This window comes from Atractosteus spatula, chromosome 11 (assembly GCF_055471065.1).
Source record: "Atractosteus spatula isolate fAtrSpa1 chromosome 11, fAtrSpa1.hap1, whole genome shotgun sequence".
Taxonomy (NCBI): Eukaryota; Metazoa; Chordata; class Actinopteri; order Semionotiformes; family Lepisosteidae; genus Atractosteus; species Atractosteus spatula.
In genome coordinates, this window is record NC_142716.1 from 36,444,461 (window position 1) to 36,459,004 (window position 14,544).

The following is a 14,544-nucleotide window of genomic DNA, read 5'->3' on the forward strand; positions in this document are numbered from 1 at the left end:
ACAAGCGTTGCACAATCGACTGTTTTGTGCCTTTCGCAGAAGCTTTCGAAACCTGTCTTAAAACCCTCTGTGCTGAAGCCAAGATTATTTCCTGGTGATTTTTTCCCATAAAAAACAGCCGCAGCAGAGTAACATTAATGCAGACTATAAAACTTGTAGAGAGCCCTTTTTTTGGTAGAGCATTCATGAGTGGCTATGAACTTTAATGACTGTAGAAACCAACAATTTAGTTCGCAATCTCTATTTACAGAAATAAATCTAAACCCCGTTTCTGATTCTGAGATTCAGGTTTGTGTTCTGGTCTAGACAATATAATACAAATATATTCTTTGCACACCTCACTCCTAGGCATCCTTGAGGGCTTTTACAAAAATAGAAACAAGGAAAATGTAAAAGCAAAAACATTTTACAATTCACTCTTGTACTCCTTTCCATACTCCCACAATTCTTTGGGCCCCCTTTTCTCTATATTAAGCACACTTCCACTTGTACTCTCTCGTTTGTGTTTAACAGTTCATTTTGAAGACATCCACTGGGTTTATTTTGACATTGCCTTTGATGATTTTGAGGTCCACTCGTCGTCTTCTCTGATCAAGACTAAAGTGATTATGTTCCTGAAGCCTGTCAGTGTAAAACATTCTCTTCAGCTCCCGAATGCATCTGGTTGCTCTTCTCTAGACTGATTCCAGAGCACTGATATCTTTGATTTAACATGGTGGCTAAAATTGTACACAATATTCTAAATGAAGACTTAATTGTGAATTTTACAATTTGTATATAACAGTCCTTGATTTAAATTTTATGTTTTTCACTATATATCCTTGCAAAATTGTTTGCCTTTTTAATTGCTTCCACACAATAAAAACAACAACAACAACAACAACAACAACAATAATAACCAGTTCCTGGATGGACTCTGCAACAGAAATCACTTCCCCCCATCTCTTAGGGCAGGTACTGTAGATAAACAGATATGAATTGTAGAACTGCGAGCACAGGCTGGGCTTTTGAAACAGGGCCATTTCTCAAACAGGAAGACACTTTCAATATTCCCAGCCTGCTCTCGCTCCATTAAACATTTGGTGCAAATACTCATTCAAAAACAACAGGCGTAATGGAGCACAGAAGGCCATCAAGACTCCTTCTCCGCACACTCGAGGGCCATTTTTGCCTTCCCTATTTCCTCCCTTGGTAAGTACCAGCCTGGAAAATCACTAGCAGCTGTTTCAGTCTTTGCCGGAATCCCTGTGCATCAGGTTTCATTATGCAGCTTTTACAGAGGCCTTTCTATGCTTGGTCTCTCCCATTTTCTGAAGAATTAATCCTACATTCCGATTCAAACCTTACAGACGGTATGAGATGGACTCCAGGGCCACTTTGCATGGGGTTTACAAGAGAAAAATAGGGCTTGTCAGCAGCTGAAGTGGCCAAAATGAACATAATATTTTAAATTATCTTTGTGATACAATAAAGCTGGATGCTGGAGGTGGGGTTGTATGAGAAATAGAATGCCTGGAGATCTTGAGGGAGTTTAGCATGAAGGTAATTTATATTTTTTTCCCCTCAAAGTGTTGAATCGTGGAAGTTATTTTTAAATGAAGAAAAATGAGTGTTAATTTTGTTTCCTAAAGAAAAAAAAAGGATGACACTGGAAGCATTACATTAATCTTTTTTGATGCTAAATTACAAAAGACATTTTTGATTCTGCAACACAAGGCAGGTGGCAGGGGATTAATTTTACTGAAGGTCAGTTCATTTTTTGTTCCACACAAAGAAACATGCAATACAAGAAATGAAAAATAAATTCTTAGTTTTTCCCTCATGGTTCCTTTTATCATTCCAAACTGAGTTTCTTCTTTTATTTTTATTATTTTAGGTGGTATTCTATTTTTGCAGTTTGCTTTATAAGCTTCTCACAAACAGATTTAAAATAGGAAATTAATTCAGTAGCCCTTGTCTGGAAAGTAGAGTACTTACAACACAGAAATAAACTGCTAATTTGCAAAGAGCTGCTGCCCTCTGCTGTTTGAATTGATATTATTATAGAGAACTAGTTTGTTTTCCACTTTCAGTGTCAGACATGCATCAGAGCCCTTGTTTCTTTATCACTTGTTAAACATATTTGGGATAATGTTTCTCTGGTGTGAGATGGCATGCATCAGCCCTACTTAACACATCTATGGTACAAGACACTTGTCTGCTCTATGAGATCTTTTTTTGTCAGCAGTGGTTACCATCTTGCACTCCTGGTGAAATTAGATGGGCAAATCTTCTGAACTGATGGTCTGAAACAAAAATAAATCCTTTTTTACACCATTAATAAAGGACTTCAACGTGGGAAATCTCTCAAGGTTGTAATTACAGTTCAGTAATTGTAAATAAACACTCACAAGAGAAAGATGAAAACAGCAGTGTTTTTCCTAACAGTGCTCCTCAGGTTCCAGTTATCACTACTACCACTACCAGTAGATAGGGCAGAATTGTTCCTATCTGTGCAACCTGAAGCGTATTTTGTTTGAGAGCTTCATTTTTACATTATTTTCTTTTTGAAACCTCAAGAGTACTGCATCCCTACTAATCTGAGAAGCTCCTGTCCCGCATGAAGGTGATAGTGTTAATTACTCATCTAAGGGAGGTCATTAAGGGAATGAAAGCTGGCATTTTTGCAATCAGCACTGTTTATTGCCAGCTTTTGACATGCAATTATGTTACAGTAACCAGCACATAGGGAATTACACAACATCCATTTTTTCTCTTTTATCCAGAAATTAAATGTGAAGTGAATGAACACTGGGAAGCATGAGACTGCTTTATAGGCATTTGAATACCACATATTCAGACTTACCGTTGGCAGAAACACCACAGGGCTGATAAAGATTTTCTTTCATCACTGCATAATGTCCCCACAAATAAAACCTGTTCAAAATATCACAAATTCAAATTTAGCATATCCCTATTAATAGACTCTGAAGATATGCCAAACAAGCCAGTCTTAATGATGTATTTCTGCACATTAAACACTGCTTACTTCCCTACTGAGGATGCCTTCTATCTATGAAATACTGTACAGTACACCACTGCTGTGGAAGAGATTGAGTTAATGGATACCTCTACTTCATAATTGTGTGGCTATTGTTTAAGAATGAGTCAGAGTGGCTGGCTGTTAAAATGAACAAGATGAGTGCAGATCTGTTTCGTGGGCACAGAGTAGGCCAAGTGGGAGTGAATGTGCTGGATTGTTGGTTGTACAGCTCGCTGTGCATGAGTTTAACATTTCTCTTTCCTGCACAATGAAAATTAATTACAGCTTTTCAAAGTTATAAGATTGAAGTTATGTCATGCAGAGAGCCAAAGAACATTGGAAAAAAGAAACAATTAAAATGATAATGCCTTATTGAAGTTCGATTTTCTTAACCAAGTCTTAATCTCCAATTAAAATTCACAATGTGATAAAACTCTCTCTTCCACAAGACAGACATACATTAGGGAATGGAATCTGTAATAAGCCACGTAAAACATATATGCCCCTATATCTTGCTATTGTAATAAATAATTGTATCTTGTTTGAAAATATTATAAAAAACAGAAATAGCTTGTCATGTGTTTCTATAACCAAAGGCTGATTAGTCAGAGCTCATTAGGAACAGAGAACAAATATAAAAAGCCTGTTTTTTTTCCTCAAATAGCATGCATCTGTATTTCTGTCTGTTTGTATTGTGTTTTGCGTAATAAGGGTCCACCTGCAGAAAAAAAGTAGCTTGGCAATCCCCAGAGAGGTTCGACTCAAGGAGAATAGAGCAAGAGGGGACTTCTACTTCTGCATTCTTCCAACATCTTGGGTCAGGACATCAGCAGTGGATACACCAACAATAAACTGTCTGTTACTATGTGCTTGTGGTTTTATGTAATTTGTACCTAAGTTTGCAGCATAAGTAAGAACTCTAACATGGAGGGCTGAAGCATGTTCCCCTTAACACCCAGAGTGTGGGGTTCTTTTATAAACAAAAGCACAGGTTATGGAAAATACAATATTTTGCCATAAAACATAAGGATTTGGTTTTGCAATTTGTGAAATAATTAAAAAGAGTTATGCCTGAGTATTGTTTTAGTGTATTTACACCTTTCAGTGAATGATTTCATTTTGTAGCCCCTGACATCTATTCCCGTGGATCTTTAAAGCTTTTATGTGTTGCTCTTGCAGTCTTACATAGCCTTCAGCAGCTCAGGTTGAATTTCGATTGGGCATGCCATCCCCTCAAGTAAGGAAAAACTATAAAAGCATGAAGACTTGCTGCTAACCTTATGAATCCTGTGTTTGTGCACTACCATGCAATAACTAAATTTTCACTGAAACGTCAGCCTTTATTTGCATATGCATCACATTTCTCCATTTACTCAGAACACCTTACTGAACAGCATTAGCATTTCAGTTTCTGCAAGAGATACGAAGTTATTTCTAAATGAAATATTCAATAATAGCTGCTAATATTACAGTTATTTTTACAATACCTTCCTTATTCATTTATTTCTTCCCAGAACCTTACTCATCCCTACAGACACCCATCTAGGCAGGGGAAATAAGATATTGCGATTGCTTTGTGAGAAGACTGAAACAGAGCTATAGTGATTTCACAGAGAGATACTCAGTGGGAACAGAGCCCTGCCTTTCAAACCTATGCCTTTCAAGCTCGCTTTTTAACGTTTTGATTTTGGTAAATGTTGCCTTTTTAGTTGTAGCCACAGCTCTAAAATAAAATCAAGAGATGAAAAGAATTCTGGTAAGACTTGAATGCTGAGTATTGATCTTGAAAAGTCTCGAGAGCAAGGAAAAGAACTTAAACAGAGCATCTCTAACAACTGCCTGCTCTTGAACTGCCAGCGATTAGAACAAACCTTCAGCCATCAGGATTCTGCACCAGAGCTCTCATGCTTTGGAGAAACAAAACATTTTGACTACAAGTTGCTTTTCCCTCCCTGTCATCTGTGAGAAGTGGATGCACTTTGGGCCTTTAGCCAGCGCTACAATGTCACATTCCAGTGGCACGTCATCCGAGAGTGAGCATTTTTTCTATTTCTGCTGTATGTACAGAGCCAAACATTTATATGGATAGTGTATGGATTTTAATTGCCAATTGTATTCAGTAACCCACAAGATGGGATGTATAGCTTCTGTGAACTGCATTATTATTGAGCTTAACAGAAAATCCCTCCTCCTTCACTCCTTCATTAATAGCTAAAGAACGTCAGAAAGAGCCAATGTCAAAGGACTAGTCATATGATTCCTCTCGTGATAGTGAAGATTACGTCGACAAGTAGACATAGCTGCCAATGCAATCAACTCACCTGCAGAGAGGTGGACACTTCCTTTGACATCCTTCCTGCGTGTACGGACACACTTGAGAAGAATTTCTTCAATGTGCGGACGTAGTCTCCTCCGCTTTGGTCCATTAACACCAACAGAGTGCTTCCGCTTTGCAAGACTCATAAGTACTCTAATAGCTCTTTAAAGAGCTCTCAACAGCAAACTTCTAAGTGAACAGAACAGGAAAGGCAAATACTCTTAACGCTGGAAAAAGAAATAGCCATGACGTTCAAACTAAAGCTGTGGTTCAGTCAGATATCGTCAGCGAGGCTTATAAAAACACACTCAGCTGAAAAACAAAAATCTATTCAAGCTCTTTTTAAATGCTTCAAAAAACTTTATGCAAGTGTATGTGTTCCTTCTTAAGAGGCCACACTGCACCTTTGTCAGTGCTGGCATGACCTTAAACAAAACTCGGATAATATCCACTTTAGATTGAGGCATTGTTCTACTCATGGGCTCCTAATCTGGTTTTGCCAAATCCAAATGTAATGGCACCTTACACCGCCCTCTGGAATGAGCCCATACAAATGACAATTGTGTCTTCATTAACTACTAGCCTGCCTAGTCTTTTAGAGAATGACAGTCACTCCATTTAGAAGGAGACAATATACCTTTGACTCATGGCATAAAAACATTGAAGTATGGTTTTGATACACTGATATTGTGGTTTTGGCCCAGCGTACTTCTGCTGTCCCACTCTGGTGATATGGACACTCATTTCTATAAGGTGAAAGAGGTGCTCAGTAATGAGGGAAGAAAGGTGTGTATGTGAATGTCTAGAAAACAAATGGGTTATTTATGGAAGAATCCCAGTAAAAAACTACTTTGGTTAAAAGTCTTTAACTTTATGGCTGCCTTAAGTACCAAAATGAAACAAAAGCAATGAATATGGGAAAAAAATAAATCCCCATAAAAAGAAACTTTAAAATCATTCAAGCTCAGAGCCGATATTTATTGTAAATATCACAAATAAAAGCCATTCTGAAATGTCGTCCAGTGTTATTTTACATATTATATTAAATTGTCTTCACTTTCCAACTATAAAAACAAAAAATATTCTTAAAAATTGTTTGATTTATAGATTCACTTTCTATAAATGTTTTTCCTACTTACAGTACATGCTTTAACAAAGTAATATGTACAGTAAATGAGAGATGGAGTTCTGTAGATGTTAATTTATTAAGACCTCTTGTATAAAATAATTGGTGAGATATAGAAGTGAAACTATCCCCCATCCTGCACACAAAAACAAATACCCACAAAAACCCCAGGTCTCTGAAATCTGCCAAGCAGTTCTGATCATGCAAATATAATCCTTAGAAATTTGTATTTCTGGGGCAACAAGCTGCAATTTTACATACTGTAAGGAGGGACTTATGGTACTGAATTTGGCCCTGAGTACTAAACACTGGGGTTATTAATTTGAACACTTTAAGCTGAGACTTTAAAGAGCTGAATTAAATAACTAGCTGAAACTCGCCTTTAAATAACCATTCAAAAGACCTAAAATTGTATAAATGTTTTAAGTCACTGGCATGTGTAGCAGTTGTTTTGATCCCATGTACACTGCAATAGAGGCAGGAAAACTGACAAAACAGATGAGAACATGAAGTTGCTCTGAAGAAAAAAAAAAGCAGGTGGAATTCAGGTAGAATTTTCTGAATTGTTTTCCCGAGGTTGAAAGCAGGGAAAATTAACCCATTTTCAAACTGCTTCTTCCAATGCAGGGTTGCAGGGGAGTTGGAACCTCTCCTGGCAAGCAATGGGCACAAGACAGGGTACATGCTGGATGGGACACCAGTCTAACACAGGGTAGACAGACTCACTTCAAGGCACTTTTTCCCAGAAGCCAATTAACCTACCACTATATTTTAGGACTGTGGAAGGAAACCAATTCTGGACTTAGGGTACTATCTGCATGAAACTTGTATGTTCTCCCCGAGTCTGCTTGGCATCCAGGACCCCAGCGCTGCAAGGCAGCAATGCTAACCACTGCACCAAGATGCCAGTAAGCTAAAAAAATAAAATACATGCAAATAAGAAAGAGTATGAAGGTCTTGAAAAAAGTAATCAAAAGGGGCCCATCTTAAATGAAAGCACAACCAGGACATTAGACAACTTAAATGTTTCCAGAAAAAAAGGGACCATTCAGCTCATTTGGATTAACCCTCACTGGCATGACAGCAGAAAGGAGAGATGCCCTGGCACACAGATCAATGACACACCATAGACTGCAGATTCCCAATTAAATTCAGTTTAATAGATTGTTAAAAATAAGGCTAAGATGCTATTAAAGCACACACCTACCAAGAAATATTGTCATGGTAACAAGACAGTGAAGGCTGTAGGTTGCTTGTGATGTCTGCGTCTACTTAGCCAGAAGTTAAAGGCCCCAGCAGTGTGTAACATACTGATTCCAGAGCCCCACACTGTAAAAACTGGTATTTAAAACAAAATACACTGTGGTGATCTTCAAAAACGTGCATAGCTCATTAGAACAAGAGTGTTTTACAAAATCAGCCACTGTTACCCAAAACTTACTTGTATTTGTTTTCCATTATGTAGCTCTTGTTACTGGTTTATAAACAATCTGCATCAAAACAACAAACCAAGCCACTTATGTTTCATATACATATTTATATATATATTTCATGTACAAAGTTACATTCTGAACCACAAAGGCTCAATCATAGAAATAAATACTGAAATGGCTACACTGCGATACGAAGACTGCTTTATCCCCCCATCACAGGAAAAAAAAGCCCCCTGTTGTTCTGAACAGACACTTAGCATTCTGCGTTTACAGAGGCAAGTGAAACACAGATTAAAGTGTCTTCGACAAATGTACAAAAAATTACACAGACCATAAAATTTTAAAAGTAGGATTAAAAGTTTTCAAAATGCATGTATTAATAGATCAAATGAAGGAAGAACTGCTTTCATGAAAAACAAACAGAACTCATAGTGTTTAGAAAATGGTTTCTGAGGTGCAACAGAATCTGTTACATTTCTATGTATCCCTGTAGGTAATATTCCAAACAGATTTTCAGAGATGTTTATTTTAAAAAATATATATAATAAATGAATAACTGTTCACTTGGATGACTGCAACTCTTAAACAAGTTCTAGGGCCAAGGGCAGTGTGAAAAAAAGCTGTCCCTTAAAAATAACTAAGCGAGGTTGTTTTTTTTCTTTTTTTTTTTTGCTTTGGTAACTTTGTGACACCCACGTAGAAATAAATACTCCGTCACACATTGTTGTAAATACAAATTTAGTTCCTTAGAACAGTTAGTGTACATCATTAAAAGTGTGTTTTGCTTAAACTAAGGCAGCCTATGTTGCTTAAAGTGTCTGCAAGCTATATCTTTCACAGGAAGGAAGACCTAACAGGACAAGGGAGAATAAAGTAAGACGGTAGCAAAGGGAAATACAAATGGACTTCACCATGCAGGCATACACAACCTTAAAAACAGGCCAGCTTGAATGCTATTCCTCAAGGATTAATGGGACACTGTCCACTCACTTGCCGAGTAGAAAGGAAACGCAGGATGGGTGTAAAAGACAGTCACGTCTGACATACATACCACTCGGAGTACATTAACAGTGTGATAGCCTGTGAGTCAAGATCTATTAAACTATTACACAGGGAATAGAGCAGGGAACACAAGGGACACAAACCTGTGGCACTGTCACATAACTATGACTCCCCAGTGTTTAAAAAAAAAATTACATCCCCACAACATTTCCAATCTCCGTATAACAATGTGTCTATCATATAGGTCCATTGGTTTCTCATTCACCTCTAATATACAAGCTTAACTACATCTAAGGCGCAGCAGCATTTCGCTTCTATCGCCAAACCATACAAAGGAAGAGTTTGAAGCTTCCCTGACAAGGCAGGGATGTGGGTGACGACACTCAACCAGGCTGCAGTCACCAACCCTTGCCTGCTTTGTTATTACAAGGAATAGAGAAGCGTCATACATAGTGAAAAGTCCATCCCACACTCGGGTGCAAAATAATAATAAAAAAATTAACAATAGGAATACAGATGCATTTAAAATGAAAATTTTAAAAAAGAAAAAGAACATGCAGAAGGTTTTCACGGTCTTCCTCTTACTTGCTGATGGCACTGTGTGAGAATGAGGTGGATCACTCTTCGCTCAGCATGACCTGCCACACGATCAGATGGCTTCGTTCTGCTTTGGCCAGGAAGGGCTGGAGCTGCAGTGTGGTGTCGGATTCCTCTGCAGCGGATCCTTCGTCACCTGCAAGGCAGCATGTTCCCATGTTGGCGAAGTTCATGGGGAGTGTTTGAGGGGGCTGGCTGATTTCGCTGGAACACAGCTTGGAATTACAATGTGAGCCTGGGGATGCCTTAACAGAAGAGCTTGCTAAAGGGCTGTAACAGTGATGCACCCCTCAAGAACTCCCTGCTCGACTGAAGAGTCTCTGACCCGAAGTGGTGATGTTTGGACTTGTAGAGCTCAACCGAACTCTTATCCTGAATGGGCTGAACTGCTTGAGAAGCCCAGTTCATTTAATGGCATCTATACCTGAACTTATGGCACAGCACAGTGACCCAGAGAAAAAAAAAAAGGTTTTTGTATGTGCTGTGGAATTGGTACTGTGCAGTGGTTCTTTGTCGCTTGCAGCAATGATCGAATTACTCTTAGATTCGCTTAATCTAAACTAAAGTTTTAAAATGTTTGAATCCCTGGTCACTCTTCCTTCCATACAAAGGAAATCTCATTTTAAAATGTGAAGTTACAAATATACATCTATCAGTAGAACCATACATTACATAACCCAAAGATGCTTAGTTCTGTAAGAACTGGAAAGTATTTCACCTAAAATAGGCAAAAGAATTTAGATCCATCTTCTTCTAGTAAAGGTAAAGTAGCATCAACATTTGCTCTATGGCATTATAAGGGCAGAGTGCTATTCTGTACCTGTACCATCAATTAATGGCAAGGAGCTTCCATGCATATAGTAGAAAAATATATGTTATATGTGTTGAGCAGTTGCATGCAGGTGTAATGGAGGAGTATGCAATGGTGCTTAATGTATTGCTCTATCAGATTTATAGGCAATTCTTGATACATCTGATAGTACTTGAGAATAACCATGGTGAACGCGAGTGGCGATCCTCCTTACCCATTCTGAAATCAATGTAGCCCTCTCCTCCACTGAGCACTAGGACAGACTTGACAAGCTTGTCCTGGCTGGACGGCTCTGAGGCAGAAGAACCTGGTTTGTCAATAAGAGTGTCACTTCCAGAGCTGGCTGAAGAGCAAATCACCTGGCCTGTTAAAAAGATAAAAGCACAGACACACTTTAACACCTTTCCACAGCTTGCCAAGTTTGAGGATGCACTAAAACAGTTTTAGGTATATCAAGAAAATGGATACCCATGGAGTCTAAAAATACTGTGATCTGCGTTCTTCAATTTTTGAAGTTTTTGTTACATTTCAGTTTGGCAGGAACTGTATGCTTACACCACATACAACTGTTTAAAGTGGGTTCATTTAGACTTTGTGCTATACTTCAAAAATGGTTTATGAAAGGAACAAACTTTTTTTGAAAGACATTCGCTATCACCAGAAATACAGAATGATGAAAACAGTCTACAATTCATGTGTAGCAAGGGATGAATACAGAAGTCTGACCCCTTACTGAAGGGCCTGACCTGATAGTTGTTTCCATTTAAAAAATGAAAAGAATAAGGGCAGATGTTCTGGAGAGTTCTGTGATAAACATTCCCAATTACACACCCATAAAAAAACATACTGAATAAAAATACAGATATGAAAAATGATTACATCATGTCACAGATGAAAAGCTTCTGCTGTTTCCACCTCATGCTATGCTGAAACAGGCATCTCTTGCTTCTTGAAACGTGCAGTCAGAACCTTACCTGGAACTGCAGCAAAAAACTTCACTGCGTCTCGGTGCCCGTGGAAGCAGAGCTGTGCATGGGCCATGGAGCAGTAGGGTATGTATGTACCTGGAGTCACTTTGTCACTGTTCTCATCCCCATACACCCGAATTACACTGCCTGGACCTTTCGCAGCTCCTGTGGCAACTTTATTAGCTTTAAAATAAAACACATTAAACATTTCATTAGTCCAGAAGGCATCTGGGCTCCAATGTTCACCTTTCAACGAACAAATGAAGCACTGAACGAGCACAGTGCAGGCATTGGACAAGGCAGTGGTGAGGCCCAACAGAACTCGCACAAAATGGTGACAGCATTGACGTGCCAAGTCATGGCAGAAGGGTGAACTGAAACTGAAAAAAGAAAGACAAATGAACACGGACAGACATGCTGAACTGATACTCATAAAAGCGATGGAGCAAGCCAAAACAGTCGTCTTGACAGCCGTGACAGTGTGAGGCGGCATTTCTTTAAAGGCCTAAAAGACGCATTATGGGCTCATTCGTTACGCCGCATAGCTCCATTCCTAGGAAAAGAAGGACGACTGCTGACGGAAAAAATAAAGGGGGTTAAAAAGACAGATGGAATTGATGGAAAAAAACAAGAAATGTCAGAAATGATAAGTAGTGGCCATGAAGAAACAAACAGGAAAAGGAATGAGCGCCAAAGCCTGTCTGCAGCAGAGGCCAAGGCACAAGTTCTCAGTACGTTTGTGGTTCTCAGCAAACATACACCTGCTGTGATGCACTGTTCACAGGTGCGAAAGAGAGGGAAACAGAGGAATGTGGCTGAGCCAAACAATCCTTTAAGTTCTTTTCTTGACTGACATATTTCACTTTAAAAGAGCGCCATGCTTTTATTTTGCATAACAACGCTGATGTGCCTACTATAACCTGAGTGCAGGTCACTAAGGTCCCATTCTCAAAGGCATCAGAGACTCAGGATTTGTGTTTAACTGTTGTTGACAAGTGGCCCAATCCGAGTCTGTCAGTAATGATTTTGATTCCTCTTTTGTGTGGTAATAATGCAAATCTGAGGTGCAGCAGGTACCGTTTACAACAGTCTACCAAAGGAAAAAAAAATGCAGCAGATATGGGGAACTGTGATAAAAAAAAACATGAAAACTCTATAATAGTTAGCCCTGACATCAACTTATGAAAACCAAAATATTTAAATCTTCGTTCTGCTTAACACTGCCCTCCAGACCACTTAAAGTTCAATTCTTTTAAATTGCCCACTTATAACAAGGTTTATCACTTCACTACAGTGTCAAATAAAGCTCTGAACCCTTTATGGCAGCTTTGAGCACAAATAGATGTGTGTGAGGGGACATTTTAAAGACTTTCTGATGCTGATATTCGATTACCTACCAGATAGTCAGAACAGTACAGTAACTTCATTCTGCTACTAACATTAAAGAAACACAGAACTCAAATATGTCGGCCAAGGAAAGGCCTTTCAAGAAACTACCTGGAACTGTATGCATTCGGCACGGCCCTGCTAGGGAAGGGAAGGGGTTACATTACGGAAAAAGAGGGGTGGAGAGATCAGAGAGCAGGGGGCTCTGAAAGGGCAGAGAAAGGCCTGGAGCAGTCAGAGAGAGAGAGCAGCTTGTTTGGTTTGCGGTCAGGACTTACCCCTCAGCCCCAGTAAACGTCCCTGGTGAAGGTTAACGGCTACAGTAAGAAAACGGAGAGGGGGGAGAGTGGACAGGTATGACAGTAGAGGAGAAGAGTTAATGAGAACCCACCACTCCTCAAAGATCCTTCTGAGTCAGCGCATATGGCCTTGGGCAGGAAAATGCTGCAAGTCTGCCTTTTCCGACATGGGCTCCTGGTACTAAGATTCGAGGGCACCATTCTTACTGGCAACACTATCTAAGCATTTATTCTGCATTAAAGTTCAATTTCTTGAAAGTATATGGATGTCACTATAATTCTAGAGTAAAAATGAGCTAATTATATTATTTTGTGTCCCTGGGAAGAAACTTTTTTTTATGCAAGTGGAAAATCAGTCAGACATCTGTCGAACTGTTCTGCTGGATACAGTTGACAAAATAATTAAGGGTTACAAATATACTCCTACTTATGAACCGTTAATTGCAAAATCACAAATCCCAGATACCTTTCAATAAAATGGTCTGAGAAACAAATATTTCTTTTAAGGAAGAATAATTTTGAACAAAAAAAGGCCTGAGAATACTTCATGGATAGCTGTTTAAAGCTCCGTGGTCCGTACTGGATACTAACTCACCATCATTACATAGAAAAACAAAAACTCAATATATTATATTCGGGTCATTTAACTTCATCTTAAATTCCCATCTGATTTTCTTTATAAATAAAAGTAATATAAATTAATCTGAATGTGAGTATCTGTTAAGAGAAAAATATATCGCTACAGTATTGGCCTGCATATTTAAATACAGATGTGTGAAATAAGTCTGTGATGGTTCAACCGTCTGACTAAGTTAGGACAGTGTTTCTACCCAGTCCAAAAGACTCTGTACATTCAATTTGTCATGGATTCAAGAACACTGTGTGGACACCACTTGGATGTCCTTCAAAATGTTGACCAAGTGTCCTGTTGATGTCTTGACAGAAGTACAGTGGGCCAATGTGTTAATATTTTTCAAGAATACATCAGTCTATTCTCTCTTGCAGTCAGTTCCCTACAGACAGAGCAGTGTTAACCAATCTTGCAAATAAACACTACAGTACTGGTACAGACACACTTCAGCTGGAATGGATATGTGATGTCATGGAATATGGAAAAGGCCCAAGCCAAAATAAAACTATAACAAGATTTTTTTCTTTTAATGTCATATTCACCAGTTATCATGCAGTTACGTTTTTGTGCATAAAGGCCATTGATGCTGAACTCCACTCTCAAAACAAGCATTTTGTTTCAGTTTGGGATGTCATGCGTCTTTCCAAAACAAAACAAAGTGAAGCTACTTACTTTCAATCAAAGGAATGGAAATAATAACTCCGTTTCCAGTTCCAACCCAGAGACGATTACAAGACACCATTAAGGCTGTAATCCTTACAAAAGAAAAGCCTAGTTTGCCAGTGCCTGTGAAAAAAGCACAAGAATACTTGAACTACATTAAACTACAGCATCACCATAACCATTAATTGAGAGAGTTACAGAAAAGGTTCAGAAGACAGATTGGGGCAAAGCTGCTCAACCCCAGTGCTCAAGTGCCAGAATGTAGCCAGATGTCTAGGTTGCCAATGGC

The 14,544-nt window shown here is 38.8% G+C and overlaps 1 protein-coding gene across 12 annotated transcripts in view; it reads right to left on the reverse strand.

Moving 5' to 3' along the window:
* Window positions 1–7,986: 7,986 nt before the first annotated feature.
* LOC148823956 (C-Jun-amino-terminal kinase-interacting protein 4-like) overlaps window positions 7,987–14,544 on the reverse strand; it is a 77,952-nt gene continuing 71,394 nt past the window's right edge. For 6 of the 12 annotated variants that reach the window (XM_088926622.1, XM_088926620.1, XM_088926619.1 and 3 more), the window contains 5 exons: window positions 14,265–14,378; window positions 12,941–12,979; window positions 11,283–11,459; window positions 10,523–10,672; window positions 7,987–9,633 (listed from right to left, as the gene is read on the reverse strand). In XM_088926622.1, the coding sequence (XP_088782748.1) occupies window positions 9,518–9,633; window positions 10,523–10,672; window positions 11,283–11,459; window positions 12,941–12,979; window positions 14,265–14,378 (596 nt within the window). In that variant the 3' untranslated portion in view covers window positions 7,987–9,517. The remainder of the gene's footprint in view (window positions 9,634–10,522; window positions 10,673–11,282; window positions 11,460–12,940; window positions 12,980–14,264; window positions 14,379–14,544) is intronic. The other 6 variants (XM_088926624.1, XM_088926621.1, XM_088926629.1 and 3 more) reach the window with 4 other exon arrangements.